Below are 16,450 nucleotides of genomic sequence, written 5' to 3'. Positions count from 1 at the left end.
ATTTGCAACTAATATCCTTCAAAATATATAACTAAATCTGCCATAGTATAAATGGAAATTGACATGTTTATCATCATAGTGGGAGATTTTACACATTTCTCTCAGTAACTGACAGATTTAAAAGAAAAATAATAAAGATATTGAAGATTTGAACTACACAGTTAACTAAATTTACCCAATGGACATACATAGAATGGAACCGAAAACACATTTTTAATCTTATTATGGAACAATTTCAAAAATTGCCTACCTACTGCACCATGAAACAAATCCCAACAAATTTCAAAGAACTGGTATCATACAGACGTCCTTCAACAACAACCAATGATTAGAAATTAATAACAAAAAGCAAACAATAGTAAAAAAGATAAGAAAAAACCCTAATGTTGGAAACTGAGAAATGTGCCTTTAAATAACTCCTAATCAAAAGGAAATTATAATGGAAAATAGAAAATATTAAAAACTGAACAAGTGGAACACAGCTTAAACAGTACTTTACTTTAAAATTTATAACCTTAAATGTTTAGATTATAAAAGAAAGGGTGAAAAATAATTTTTGACTGGTATATAGTAGGAAGTTAGTAAAAGAACACAGAATAAATTTTAAAAGGTAGGAGGAAATAAGCATAAGAGCAGAAATTGAGTAATTATCAAAGCCAAAAACTGGTTCTCTAAAATGCCTAATATCAATGACAAAACTCTGACCAAGATTAAGGAGGAAAAGAAGTAAAAATAGACAAGAAAACAATTTAGGAGTGAAAAGGGGAGCTTACTACAGATGCTACAGAATCTTAAAAGGTAATTAGAAGATATTGTGAACCGCTTTATAGCAATCGATTTGAAAACTTAGATGTAGTAAACAAATTTCTAAGGGGAGAGGGGCTTATCGACTCAGACTCAAGAAGAAATAGAATACCTAAATAGTCCTATAATCATTAAAGAAATTAAATCAGTAATTAAAAATCTTTCTTCAAATAAAACTCCAGGCCCAGGTGGTTTTACTTGGAAGGTCTACCAAGCATCTCAGGGACAAATAAATACCAATCTAACATAAACTATTCCAGAGTATCAATAAATAACAGGCAGCAATTCTTTTTTTGAGGTTAAGATAATCTGAATACCAAAACTTTAGCAGTCAATAGGGTCTAGGAAAACCATAGTCTGACTTCACTTATGACCATAGGTGCAAAAGCCCTAAAAAAATATATCAGCAAACAAAACCCAGCAAACAAAAAGGGTCATGATCAAATTGGGTTTATCCCAGAAATGTATGATGATTTAACATTAGAAAATGAATGATCATACTTCATTGCATTAATAGATGTGCATTGCCAGCTAAGAGTCTTAGGTGCAATTAAACATTCAGACTCAAGAGTGCCACAGGCCTCTCTTGGTACCGATATCCTCGGAAAGACCAAAGTACAGGGACCAGAGTTTAACAGGACCATGCCGGCCTTTAATCTTCTGCGGGAGTCTGCAGCAGTTCACACAGCCATCCGGGAGCTCTTTTATTTGGCCTCTCTAGATGATGACTCAGATGCCAGGAGACAGGATCATGTCAGGTAGCTGCAGACACTCTGGCTTAACATAGGCAAAGCTTCCAGATGCCTCATAGATGACATGCTTAATGATAAGAGTCACACACTCAGGAAAACCCAGAGCTCCACCTCCCCTCTCAGGTACTTATAGCTCAATTATAGCTCCTCCTAATCCAAAGCAATTTAACAATCAGGGTTCATATTTTGTATAAGTAGCCTTGCCTAAGAACACAGTTGACATGCTATGTTATCAGATTACCAGGTAAACTAAGCTAGAGTTAAACAAAGGTCAATTCTTAACAAAATGGGAAAAGGTTCTGTTAAGCCCTTTTCACAATAGATTAAAGGAGAAAAATCAGTTGATCTTAATAGTGCAGAAAAGCATTTGATATAACTCAACATTTATTCATGACAACATAAACCTTAAGCAAACTATGAATAGACTTCCTTAAGCTGACAAGAAAACCTGCAGCAAATCTCGTACTTTATGGCAAAATAGTGAGAGCATTTTCTTTAAGATCAGCGATAAGACCGAATGCCTGAAATCCACATTTCTATAAAAATAGTACAAGAGGGGCTAGTCAGTATAGTAAGGCAAGAAAAAGAAATAAATGATACTGGACAAGAAGAAATAAGACTATCATAATGCGAAGATAATATAATTATTCAAATAGAAAATCCAAAGTAACCTGCGGGTAAGTGATTAGAATTCACAGAGGTTCACAAGTTTGTCCCTTAGATGTATGTATGAGCTCTAACCCAAGGACAAAATATTGAATGTTATTTGATCTTTTATAATTCATCATCTTGAATTAAATATATGAGAGTCATTATTCACACACTCACAGCCTCCTTTTAACATAGGATCGATGGATATCCAAGTGTCGGAGTATGCCTCGAGAATTGGGTGTTCTGCAGAGGAGCTCTGGGGCATACGTACATGGAAATTCGTTCTGAGAAATTTTAAAGTTATTATTTAAAATCCTAACACTTACTTTGTTTTTGTAAATTGCTTCTTCCTCTTAAAAAATAAAGTCAATGATTAGATTTAAGATTTGATTAGATAGAAATTTGAAACATTATCTTTTGCTCGAAGGATGTCCGTGTGGCCTTCTGAAACCAAGATTAGGTTAGATTTCAACAGTGAGATGGCGCCTTTAAGGAAAGAAATCTATTAAGAAAATTTACAAGCTTAAAGTAAGACCATATAGCTGATTAATTTATCTCACAAACAAGAAACGACAGTAACATAATGTAGTTAAGAGCCTCCAGGACGAGGGGTCTCCTTCACAGCAGGGCATTGGGAGAACTTACTTAACTGTAAGACGAGAAAGTTAAATTGGATCCTTTCTGAGATCCCTTCTAGGCTTCTAGATCCTTGATTAACCAAATTGACCAGGATATAAAGTAACACAGAAATAAAATTAACCGGTTTCTCCATTTTCAGCCCTTCGTCCTTCCATGGCCTGGCTTGTTATGTTTTGAGACTTGTTGCCGGCACATTGGGTTCTTGTTGTCCCCCAGGATAGAAATCAAGAGAGACAAGAAATGAGAGTAGAAAGGTAAAAGTTGATTAGCTTGTGCACAGGAGAGGCACAAGGGAGCCAGTTCTGAAAGGAAAGGGGCAGGTGACAGCTTCGTTAGGAAGCGGGACTGTGGGGCTTTTATTAAGCAAAGGCTGGGGAGGAGGGCCTGGTCATGGCATGTAGAGGGGGGGTTGTGCTTGTGCTTGCACTGTTGTTCAACAGGCCACCACAGGCATTGCATGTATCATCAGCATGCTAGCTCTCCACCCGTGGGTGTGATTTTTAGTATAGTAATGAGGCTAGGGTCACCTTCAGACAACTCCTGGGTGCTAGGGCGCATGCGTAAGCCCGGGAACATCCAGAGGTTGTGGAATGTGGATCTGGGCGGCCTCTATCTGATCCTCCTAGCTTGCCATTGGTTAGGGGCCTCATGTTGTTAGGCCAGGGGCCTTGCAGAGGACCCTGTCTTGTTAGGCTGGTTCCTGTCTCCTGCTTTTCTATTTATGTCACTACCTCCCTGTCCATCCTTTCCCTTTAACTCTTGCTCATCTTGCTGGTTTCTGTTTTTGTTCTGTCATAAATTACAAGTCTTTAATAAACTAGTCATTTAGGAAAGCAGGGACCAGACATCTTAAGTTCTGTTCTCTGACGAAGATGAACCTAAAGGAGAAATTAATGCCAAAAAGCAAAGCTTTTGGCTATATATTACCTGATACTAACAACAAATTGAGTTCAGGATCTCAAGTCAGTCATTATACAACCTGGGACAAATTACTTAAAATGTCAGTTTTCTCACCTATAAAATGAGCAGGTTGAAGTAGGTAACCTAAGTTTTCTTCCAATCCAATTTGATGAAACAGGTTTTAGAGCACGGAGATGTTAGATGGGTATCTGACTGACTGGATGTCCGTCCCAGGATATTTACACAAATAGATAATGGCTAAGTGTTCATTTAACAAATTTGTGCCATTCAACAGCAACACTGTACTTAAGCTGAGGATCAGGAGGAAAATAAGAGAACTGTTTCCACTTAGTTTTAGTTTTTTTTTAAAAAAAGAGAACTTCTGCATTAAAACAATCCTTACAGAAAATATAGTAATTGTTTGCTATTTCCACTGAAATATAACAATGGAGAAAATGAGTTTTAAAATATTAAAATTTTAAATATTTTAAAATAACCTCACAGAATTAATTCAGTTTCTGGATGAGTTACTGAGGTGGCTGGTCTATTTTGCTCCTCAAAATTCTTTTCAAATAGCACCTGATAATTTTAATATCCTTCAAAAAGAATAATTTTGCTTAAAATTGAAGGGTGAGTTAAGTACCCTTTCTAAAGAAGAGAGAGAGAGAGAACCTCTAGATTGCTGGCAGCAGGATGAAGGAGATGGAGTCTACCTGTCGTTTATCTGATTGGCTAGAACAGGTCTTTTTTTAAACACACGTTTAGCTCCCACAGAAACCTGCTGTTTGGCCTCTTGTATTCCTGTAACTTAATTTACAGCAGGAATCACGCCTCTTAAAGATAGTTATTTTTAAAGCATGTAATTAGCACATGAAATTTTCCCTCACTAATTTTGAGTTGCCTATTTGAAGTATCTATTTCAAACTGAGGGTAGGGGCAGCAGGAAAATAAAAAACAATATGAAATTATCAAATGAAACACTGTAATTGGCGATTCTTCTACGTCTCTCTTCAAGAAACACAACCTGTAATGGGGCAGTGATGCCAGAAAGCTGACAAATTAACTTACAAATGAGAAATTCAGAGCAGATATTATCTCTGGTATCAGTAATATCTTCTTAGTGTAATTCTGAATAATTAGACCCAACTAGTTTACTCCCCAGGGCCTATAAACTCAGGCTATTTGGTATTTTATAAATGTATTTTCTGAGGGAAACATTAATTTCAATTTCAATGCAATTCCATTAAAAATCCCAACAAGGTTTTTTGGTAGAAATTGATAGGCAGGTTCCAAAATTTATATGAAAAAGCAAAGAAGCTAGAACAGCCAAAATACTTTTCAAAAAGTAATATAAAATTCTTCACCTTGGCCTTTGTTAGTATACCTCACCCCACTGTGTTGTGTTAGTGATAGGTTAACAACTTGCGTATTCAAGCATTGTTTTCTTTCTTTCTTTTTTGCTGAGGAAGATTTGCCCTGAGCTAACATCTGTTGCCAATCTTCCTATTTTTTTGCTTGAGGAAGATTAGCCCTGAGCCGACATCTGCACCAATCTTCCTCCATTTGGTACGTGGGTTGCTGCCACAGCATGGCTGATGAGTGTTCTAGGTCCACACCTGGGATCTGAACTTGCAAACTTGGACCACTAAAGTGGCACACACCGAACCCAACCACTACACCATGGTACTGGCCCCGCAAGCACTGTTTTCTTTTGGAGTGATAATGAATTATAACATTCCACTGTTATTTCATTTCTTTATTTTAGTATGTTGTAGCATTATGTATTTTGGAAGCATAATTTCCAGACATTGAAATTCACCCTTTTTAAGTGTACAGTTTGATGAGTTGTGCAATCAATCTTCTCCTCCCACCAGACCCTGGTAACTATTGATCTGTTTCAGTTTCTATAGCTTTGTCTTTTTTAGAATGTCATATAAATGGACTCATCCAGTATGTAGTCTTTTGTGATGAGTTTCCTCACATAGCATAATACTTTTAATATTAATCTATCTTATTGCACATATCAGTAGTTTGTTTCTGTGGCAATTTGGCTAGGCTGGATTATGCTTCCCAGAATTCTGCTCCTTGTATGCTTCCAGTTAGGGTGGGCCACAAGATACATTTTAGTGTGAAATTTGGAGGGCAGAGGTGAAGTCATAGCCTTTATTTATTTTTTTATGCAGGCACTTTTGTAGCTCCCACATGTGTTAACTTACCTGCTGGTCCACTTGTCAGCATGGGGCAGCAGTCTGGCCCACAATTGTTCCACCTTTCCTTGGGTCCTCCTTCAGCTTCTCTGAGTCCTGGGCCAAGTGCATGTTTAGCAACCTGGCCAAGGGCAACTCTTCCCACAGAATACTCACATCAAGGTTATGGACAGCGAGAAGTGACATGTCTTCGTGGTTCCAGCTTGTGCTTGTTTCTTCCACTGTTACATCTATCTTCCCTTACCAACTGCCTCCCTTGTGAACTCCACGCTCCAGCATTGGACGCAAAGACAACAGCATCACAGACCCTCCTCATTAACTCCAACTGTGTAACATGGAATCCTCGCAAACGGATCACTACACAGACACACATACGGGCTGCAAGTATCCTGGGAGTCCTGCTGCTCTGAACTCTGACTGACAACAAACAAGTCCTTTTTATTGCTGAGTAGATTTCCATTGTATGGATGTACAATTTGTTTATCCACTCACCAGCTGATGAACATTTGCTTGTTTTCAGTTTGGGATCATAAATAAAGCTGCTATATACGTTACATACAGGTCTTTGTGTGGACATACTATTTCAAAACATGGTACTTATAAATTTAAGCAGAAACAGCTAAGAGTTAAAGGTGATTGCCACTAGAGAGAGGAAGGCTACAGAGGAGTCTGATGTGGCTGTTTTGCATTTTAGGCCTTTCTTACCATGATTTGGGGAAAAAAAAAAAACCACCACTGAATTGTACACTTTAAAAGAGTGCATTTTATAATATATGAATTATATCACTTTTAAAAAGTATAGAGGTATAGATAATACAATGGACAGACTCTCAATTTTTAATCTAATATCATTTTATTCACCTTTTTCTTACAATATGCTGTCATTCAAAATATACCTCATAAATAACTCATGCATACAGTAGGCACTCTATAAATATTTTGATGTCATAATTAGGTATTTTTTAGAATGACTAAAAATCCTGATGTAAAATCCCAATTGGGAAGTGCAGAATCCCATTGTAGACAAAATATATAACTTTACAATAAACATTTTTATAAGAATTTTCCCCAAAGAGGGAACACTTACAACTTGGAAAGTAAAAAGTAAAAAGCAACCTGAAACACAGTACAGCAAACGAGCCCTGGACCGGTGGTGCTCACAGACCATGGGCTGCCCGCACCCTGCGGCCGTCAGACGTCGGATGTTCAGTCAGGAAGGTAACCACACCCCCCAGAAGCTCTTAACTGCTAGCACTACAGAATATATAAGCAACGGCCTGTGACAATTCTTAACCACATCCCTCACATGAACACAGGAAAAAACTCAAATACATATTTTATTCCCCAATTAAAACAATCAATGCTTTTCATCTTAAGCAGCAAGAATGATCCACAAATAAGCCTGAAGTCACTTTATAGAAGCTACGTAAAATTCTGTGGAAAACAGTTTGGGAGAGAAGTTCAAGAACCATAGTCTAAACATAAAACAAATCCTTGCATTAAAGGGTCTTCCAATGTTTACAAAACCAAAACAGGCTACGACCACACATGATAAAGAAGTATTTCCTAAATCCTTATTTTGGGTTAGCTTTGTAACTATGAATATTCACTCCAACTTGAAAAAAAATTATAGCACTATTATGATAAGAAAAAATAAAAGCTACCAAATGCCTAAGCTTCGAAAAGCACCTGTACAAACCCACAGACAGAATCAAGTACTCCATGGCTGCAAAACGAAAAGTCTACCAACTCTATCCTTCAAAAACTATATAATTCTATAAAAAGTTAAATACACGGACTATATCAATACATGGAAACGTATATATAAAATACTATTAAGTGAAAAAAGCAAAATTAAAAATATAAAGTGATTACAACCATGTAAAAGTAAATATACTACAATAACAAAAACTGAAGTGAATTTAAATTTATGGAGACATAAATAGATTCACATATTCATTCCCTGTTACTTAAGATTATAACAAAAGAAAAAAGGAAAAATAGACTATTATTTTAGATGAAACCATACTCCTAAACAATAAATACTGAAATGTATGTGAACTCCTAAAACAGAGATTTTTAAAAACCATGACTTCTCTATTTCAAGTGTATCCCATGGATGGAGATCAGCCCACATTTGCTGATCTTCATGTTCTAAAACTTCCTGGCAAGGTGTACAATTACAACTGCCCTCCCTAAGGATAAAAAGAAAAAACGTTAAAGCACTGTGCAAATAAGAAAACAAGCAGCATGCTAACAAAATCTATCTAACCTGTTTTGCTCCTGCAAAAAGCCACCCACAGAGGGTTTTAAAAAACTAATTCTATAGTACATATTTTACATAACATATATTTATGGTACAAATATTTTAAAGAATGGCTTTTACATAGTTCTTGATTTCAATATATACCTTTTAATGTAATTGCATGTTATGCAAATGCAGTCTTTCAGATTTATTATTGAAAATTATTCTCTACATAATTTAGAAAATGGTTAATTTCTTGGATAAAACATAGCATATTTAGAAGTCCGAAAGCCAAGTAAATCCCTTATTTCATTTCGGAATTTTGACAGATCCTGGCGTAGTTCGTTCAGATTTTCCACAGTTGCCTGGTCTGTACTTTGCATCTTCTGTCTCATGGAAGTCAGGTAACGGTGCACCAAGCAGCACATCACTTTTTGGTAGTTTTCATCTCTCTTTTGTTTCAAATTTCTCCATTCCTTCAAAACAAACAATAACATGATACTAACAATGTGCATAAACAATATTTAAACAAGGTGGATTTTTAAAAAATATTCAGATACAAACACATATCTCTTAATGCTTTATTAGACTATATTTTTGCCACTATGCGTTACAAAATAGTATCCAACACTTGTTTAAAACAAATCTAGCCTGCACATTTGTTTTATTCATTCACCTGTGTGCTTACATTGATGTAAAAATAGTCCTAGGAGTCCTCCGTTTACAGGTGGGATCAGCAAACGAGGACCCATAGGCCAAGTATGGCCCACTTCCTGTTTTCATGGCCTGTCAGCTAAGAACGTTTTTTACAGATGAACATTTGTAATTAATTTGACGACAGGGAACACTAATCTTGAACCCCAATTAAACAAATGTTATTCCCCCCCAAATGTAATTCCATTCTTTTAATTCATAGACCTGTAATACAAAAAAATTATTATTCAATTATTATTACATTTTTAATTTCATCAATAAAAGCTTTGTGGAAATTTTATGTTCTTTCTTGTTCTATTTCTTTTCACATAGTATCTTTGATTTTGTCTCAGCCTGCAAAGTCTAAAATATTTACTATCTGGCCCTTTGCAGAAAAAGGTTTATAGCAACATGTATTGAATTATTTATGTATTGAATAACTTTCAAGAAGAACCAGAAAAATGAGGTGACTCTAGTAGTCAATCTTTATACCGACAGAATAGATATTCTAAATATTTTCCACGTGTTAAAACTGTGAGATGAGATTCATGAAAAAATAGCAGCTTTACCTCTCGTTCTCAATAAATACTTATTGCATCCTTACTTTATGTTAGATACTATGCCATGCATTAAGGATACAGGAGTGAAAAACATCAGTCCCAGGCCTTAAGGAATCTGCAAATTTATGCTTTAGGGAACATCTGAGATGAGGAATTGATAAAACTCCCCTGTTGTGACCGTAATTTCTCACCTTTAAACTGTTCTGCCGTTTAACCTTGCCTTTTGATGTATGAGAGCAAATCCATTTACTGAGGCTGCTAATCAGATAGCAGATGGTCTTTGGTGAAGGAATGATGTTGAAAGGCGGGGGTAAGGTACACTTGTCATCAAAGTAGCTAAGCCACAGTTTTGCTCGAGCAAATTTCCATTCTTTGTCTTCATGATTCTGTAGGAGGGGAATCAAAAAGCAGACCAGGATATGAATACACACGCACAGACACACACATATGGGGCAGGGAGAGTTTTAAACTGTCTAGATGTTCCCACACTTTGTGGGTAAAAATTTGGTTCAAGATTTGCTGTTACTATATATTACTTACACTAAAAAGTCTATATTGAATTTTAGAATGATACTAATTCTTAATTATAATCTTTGGTTGCCCTTTCTACTGCATACACTTGGTATGAGCTGAAGAGAATATAAAGTTTTTAGAAGAATGAACACTTACTGCAATCAACTGAAAGCTTTTATGAAGCATTGCCACCAGCAGCTTGGTGAGCACAATCACGACCACGACATTGTATGTCCCAACAATGACAGCTCCCACAAACGACTGCAGCTCTTCTCCATAGCTAAATCTTGTGACAAAGATCGCCACATGTGCTAAGGAGAAAATGTACCAGAACAAAGCAAAGCAGGTGCCAATGAACCTGTAAAGACAATTACATTTCTGTTTAAAAGGAAATTAAAGAACTCTATTAGGAAAAACGAAGAATTCATCTATATCAACATTACGTAAAGAAAACACTGATAATCCAAGAATAATACTTTATAAATGAGGTTGAACCCAACAGTACAGACATGTCTTACTTTAAACAAAGAAATAGACTCAAAAGGAAGATAAATTATTCCTGTTTAACCTCTTACTGCCTTTCTGTCTGTTCTCAACACAGCAGCCACTGTGATCCTGTTAGCATCTGATTAGATTTTGCCACTCCTCTGCTCAAAAACCAAATGCTCTCAATCCCAGTAGCCCAAAGTCCTTACAAGGGCCAACAAGGTCCTACGTGTTCCCCCTCACCTTTCTGACCTCATCTCCTACAACTCTCCTTGGATTCACTACCTTCCATCCACTCCGGCCTCCTGGTTTTCCCTTGAACATGCCAGCCATACGCCCACCTCAGGGCATTTGCCTGTGCCATTCCCTCTATCTGCCAGTGCTCTTCCGCCAGATATCTTCTTCATGGCTGGATCCTTCACCAGCTTTATAACTTTACTGGAACGTCACCTCCTGTGGGGCCTTCTCGAGCCTCCTATCTAAAACTTCACCCTCGCACATCTATCTTCCCCAGCCCAAGCTTTATTTGTCTCTTTAGCCCTGCTCACTGTGAAATGTACTACATATTTTATTTCTCTTTTTATTGCCTGAATCACCTCACTGGAATCTAAGCTCCATGAGCTAGTTTTGTTTACTGATACTTCATTCACTCAGCACACTTTGAACAGTGTCTGCTATATAGAAGGTGTCAGATGAATATTTATTATTCATTTAATCTTATTCCTTAAATAAGATGACATGCAAGTAACTAAAAATAGTTGGTAGAATAATAGGAAGACAGCAAACATGTAATTCCATGCCCCTTCTCCCTTATTTTATTTAACAATGAGGGGAGGTATTTTGTCTGCCTCACAACTGGTTGTTCAATTCCTTATGATAGAGTAAATAAGCGAAAAAAACTATCCCTGAAGCTCTAAAGATTCTCATTTCTAATGACCTCCTAAGAAACATTAAAAATGTGAGAGCGTTTTGGCTGTAACAATGACTAGAATTGCTACTGACATTTAACACTTGAGGAGCAGAGATGCTGAACATATTGCAATACAGGACCGACAAAGACTGTCCTGCCTTAAAATATTAACATGCACCAAATGCCGAGAGATCCTCTGTTAAGACAGACTGCAGTGAGAGAGACGACGTAATAATCTGGGCCTACTATTTATTTAAAATTCTATATGTAAAGACGACTGTTAACTGATTCATGAAAAATAAGCACTTATTACAGGTTGTGAACATTAAAAAGGAATTTCTTGAAGAAAATTTGAAGTCCTATTTCTGTAGGTACTAATTCATGCATAACATGACAGAAAGAGAACAATATATTTACTAAAAATTTAAAAAGACACTCACGAATGGAAGGTGTCATTGCTTTGCTGTTCACAGAAGATGCCCACACAGTCCTTCTGCTCCTTCGGAGTATAGCCTTTATCATACAGCTGTGTCAGTCCAATTGTGAAGGAAAACAAGACAAGGAGGAACATCCCAAGAAATTTTCCGAAATCTTGTAACATCTGTCCCATCGATATCTGCGGAATATATTACATAGGTGTTCATCAAAATTATCAGGAAAACAAAATGTTAACTATTAAATGACCAGGCTAAAAGGAAGACAAACGCACGAGCCACAGGCTACTCTTGTTCCAGCTGGGTGAGATACTTCAGCACTTTCAAAACATCAAGAATTCAGCTGCCTAACAAAAAGCCATTCTAGTCATGCCCACAGTGTGAGCGTCGTGTGGTGCACTCCTTGAATCTGGACCAAGTCTGCAGAAGACAAGTGCTGCTCTGAAGGTAGAGACATGGAGGTTTAAGAAAAGCCTAATTTGCAAGGGATAAAAGGAAAATTCCTTGCTCACACCTAAAGGGAGATAAATGCTTATTATTTACATAGCTTCTTAAATTTTACAAATATAAAATCATTATAACATAAAGTATCATTTGACTTTTGCAACGAATTCTTAAAGGACAGCCTTTCCTCCTCCAGGACTGCCCTAATCTCTTCTGCCAGGGTGATCAATTTTCTTTCATCTGCGGTCCATTATAAGAAAATACGTGTGCAAGCCAAATGAGAGAGTCGAGTGTTAATATAAGTATCTTTAGTAATTTAGACATGTGTAGTGAATCCGGGAGCTTTATTCTAGTCTAATTTCATTCTCCTTCAATACCCTTCAAAATCTGGGCAATAGGTACTTTTCATAAATTCTTGGTGTTTAAATTGGCATACAAATTTGGAGAACAATTTGACATTTGTTCGACTGTCTTTTGACTCAGCAATTCTATCCCTTGGACTTTAGCCAATAAACAGGAAGCACATAAAGATGTATGTACAAAGATTTTCACTGCAGAGTTGTTACAGGTAGTGAAAAAATTAGAACATCCTAAATGTTATTGTTAAAAGGAATGAAGTACATCTGTATGTGCTGGCTTAGAAAGATGTCTATAAAATATTCAGTCAAAAAAGCAGGGGATAGGCCAGTATTACAACAGCTCCCATTTCTATTTTTAAAGATAGATCATATATATTTTTTCACACAGATATGGTTTAATAGACACAGAAAACTTCTGGAAATTTACACAAGAAACTGTTAACAATGCTTATCTATGGGAGGTAGAACCAGAGATGCAGAAGGCAGATTTTCTCACTTTATATCCCTTTGATTTTTCTTTACTATACGCATGTATTACTTTTAAGATACAAAAGTTATTAGTGTTTAACAATAATCCACCCTCAAATTTAACCAGGTCAAATTTATACAATTAGTTAAATCCAGCTTCAAATAAAACTCCTAACTGCTTCAAGCCTGCCAACATAACATATGCCAGTCACCAGTGATACAAAAGGGTAGCAGCAGGCAAGTGGCCAAGGCCCTCTAGCCCACTAAAGTGAGCCAGTTAATGAAGCAGAGAAGGTGTGCTAAAATTTGTAGGCACACCACAAGCTAGTAACTCAGCCTCTCAACAAGAGGTCCAATGTGCCTGATTTTGGCACATTTGACTAGGCCATGTGGTACTTTTCAAAGTCTTATGCTTCCCTCACTTGGTCCCCTTGTAAAATTCTGATGGAAGAAACAGGGACCTTTTAGAATCAGAAAGCTCAAAAAGTGTGAGAAAGATAAGAAATACATTTCCCTCTTAATCAACAATAGCTTTATTGGGTCACTTTGGAAAAGAAATCCTTTCTCCAGACTGTAAGAGCTTAGAATAAAGTCCTACTATATTAGTAGAGAACTTATGAGAGTAAGAATATAATAACTGCTTTAGATAACTACAGAAAAGACTGCCTTTGAAGAAATTTTAGACACTGTAAGCTTATAGGTGAATAGGGTTTTCTAAGAGTAACCATGTATGATATTGTAATATTAATTTAAAAAATTTAGTCCAAAAGTAGAAGCCTTAATTTAACATTACTAAGTTTTAAAAAGTAAGTGTAATTCCCAAAGAAGATATATGGATGGCCAATAGACACATGAAAAGATGCTCATCATCATTAATCATCAGGGAAATGCAAATCAAAACTACACTAAGATATCACCTTACACCTGTTAGAATGGCAAAAATATCCAAAACAAAAACTGACAAATGTTGGAGAGTTTGCAGAGAAAAAGGAACCCTCATACACTGTTGATGGGAATGCAAACTGCTGCAGCCACTATGGAAAACAGTATGGAGATTTCTCAAAAAATTAAAAATAGAAATACCTTATGATGCAGCCATCCCACTACTGGGTATCTATCCAAAGAACTTGAAATCAGCAATTCCAAAAGTCCCATGCACCCCTATGTCCATTGCAGCATTATTTACAATAGCCAAGACATGGAAGCAATCTAAGTGCCCATCAACTGATGAATGGATAAAGAAGATATGGTATATATATATATATATATATATACACACACACACACACATATACACAATGGAATACTACTCAGCCATAAAAAAGGATAAAATCGTCCCATTCACAACATGGATGGACCTTGAGGGTATTATGTTAAGCGAAATAAGCCAGATAGAGAACGATGAACTCTGTATGACTCCTCTCATAGGTGGAAGTTAAACATATAAACAAAGAGAACTGATTGGTGGTTACCAGGGGAAAAGGGGATGGGGGTAGGGCACAAAGGGTGAAGTGGTGCACCCAGAACAGAACTAACAATAATGTATAACTGAAATCTCACAAGGTTGTAAACTATCATAAGCTTAATAAAAAGTTAAAAAAAAAGGTAAGTGTAATTCAATTTCAATATCAAGGTGAGCAATATTTAACGAGACTACCACAAACTTCATGACTTGTTTTTTAAAAGCATGATATTAGTTCTTTACAAGATGGAAGAACAAAAAGTTGCTACAGTGGCCATCACTGAAGTGAGCACTGGCTTGAGGAGTCCACCAAGAAAGCATTCACATGAAAGGCAAACATTAAAAATGGTACATTTATCTTAGACTGAGAAAGACTATAAAGCTTTTTATTTGTAAAAGTAATAATCATGCTTTCTTAAATATTTACTTATTTAAAACAACTTAGCAGTTTTATTTGAGAAATATGAGAATTAAGAAATGAAGGGAAAAGTAATTAAAATAGCAATACTAAAATTTACATAGGAGTTAATATTAGTACACACTGAGAAAATATATATATCTTTCCTACTAATTAGAAAAATGGAAATTAAAGCAAACTAAGTTAGTATATTTTAAAAAGATAGCACCAAATGCTATGAACGTGATGAAAAAGTACTGTTATACTGCTTGTGTGTAACAATTAACACAGCCTTTGTAAAGAAACAGAAGTACTGACGCACTCTCTGGACCTATCTTTTGATATGTTAATACTACTGGAGACTTATACTTAGGAAATAATTTGACAGAGGCAAAACCTCTCACACACAGAGTACTATTTAGAACAGCAAAAACATCCTAAATGCCTGTTAGTGGAAAGGTTGATATGATTAGGGTTCATATCAACTGTTAAATTATAAAAATTGTTGACATGGGGCTGGCCCAGTGGCGCAGCAGTTAAGTGCGCACATTCCACTTTGGCAGCCCTGGGTTCACCAGTTCGGATCCCAGGTGTGGACATGGCACTGCTTGTCAAGCCATGCTGTGGCAGGCGTCCCACATATAAAGTAGAGGAAGATGGGCACGGACGTTAGCTCAGGGCCAATCTTCTTCAGCAAAAAAGAGGAGAATTGGCGGCAGATGTTAGCTCAGGGCTAATCTTCCTCAAAATAAAATAAAATAAAATAAATTAATAATAAAAAAATAAAAATTGTTGACAAAAGAAAGCAATAATAATGGCAACTTGTAATCATTCTCCATCCAAAACTTTCTACGGAAGAAGCCATAACTGTCTGTCTAAAAGTTTTATCTAATCAAGCCATTTATGCTCAAAACCTCCTTGGCACACGTGATAATATTCATATTTCTGGCACAGAGACCTCCAGTGTTCAGCCCAGCGTCTTCTTCGGCCTCTTCTCCCCAACTGCAACCCATGGTTCAAGTACACAGGACACCCTGTCTTCTCCAAGCGCGCCATGCTCTCATGACGCCATGTTTCTGCACATGTTACTCTCCCTCTGTTCTTTGAGGCAAGCTTCTCACCCCTTCAAGGCCCAGATCAAACGTCACCTCCTCTAAGAAGCTTTGCTGACTCTCTCCAGGCACCCCCTCAGTCAGGCTCCCAAAGTACTGTGTATGTAACCTCTAAAATAGTATTTGTCACTTTGTACTACCATTTCTGTTTGTTTCCTCTAGCAGTCTTGAAGGGCAGGCCCAACATCGGCAAACTCCAGAGCCCGGGATATTAATTAAAATGCTGAATATATAACTACTTTTTATATGCCTTTTATCTAACCCTTTACCATTTTGCAAGAGCTATCACATATTTTCATTTACCCTGCAAGGGAGGGAAGGCTAGTATTACCTCTATTCTTCCAAGTGACAAACTGAAGCTCACATTTAATGAATTGCTCAGATCAACAGAACTAATAGATGGCAGAGGTGGAA

The 16,450-nt window shown here is 36.7% G+C and overlaps 1 protein-coding gene across 6 annotated transcripts in view; it reads right to left on the bottom strand.

Annotated features, from left to right (window-relative positions):
• Positions 1 to 6,787: 6,787 nt before the first annotated feature.
• The window catches only part of TRPC1 (transient receptor potential cation channel subfamily C member 1), a 58,099-nt gene continuing 48,436 nt past the window's right edge, over positions 6,788 to 16,450 (bottom strand). For all 6 annotated transcript variants that reach the window (XM_005601067.4, XM_023621053.2, XM_023621054.2 and 3 more), the window contains 4 exons: positions 11,801 to 11,976; positions 10,121 to 10,322; positions 9,643 to 9,837; positions 6,788 to 8,674 (listed from right to left, as the gene is read on the bottom strand). In XM_005601067.4, the coding sequence (XP_005601124.3) occupies positions 8,447 to 8,674; positions 9,643 to 9,837; positions 10,121 to 10,322; positions 11,801 to 11,976 (801 nt within the window). In that variant the 3' untranslated portion in view covers positions 6,788 to 8,446. The remainder of the gene's footprint in view (positions 8,675 to 9,642; positions 9,838 to 10,120; positions 10,323 to 11,800; positions 11,977 to 16,450) is intronic.

Source organism: Equus caballus, chromosome 16 (genome assembly GCF_041296265.1).
Source record: "Equus caballus isolate H_3958 breed thoroughbred chromosome 16, TB-T2T, whole genome shotgun sequence".
NCBI lineage: Eukaryota > Metazoa > Chordata > Mammalia > Perissodactyla > Equidae > Equus > Equus caballus.
Note: the sequence above shows the minus strand (reverse complement) of the source record. Positions and strands in the feature narration are given on the sequence as shown.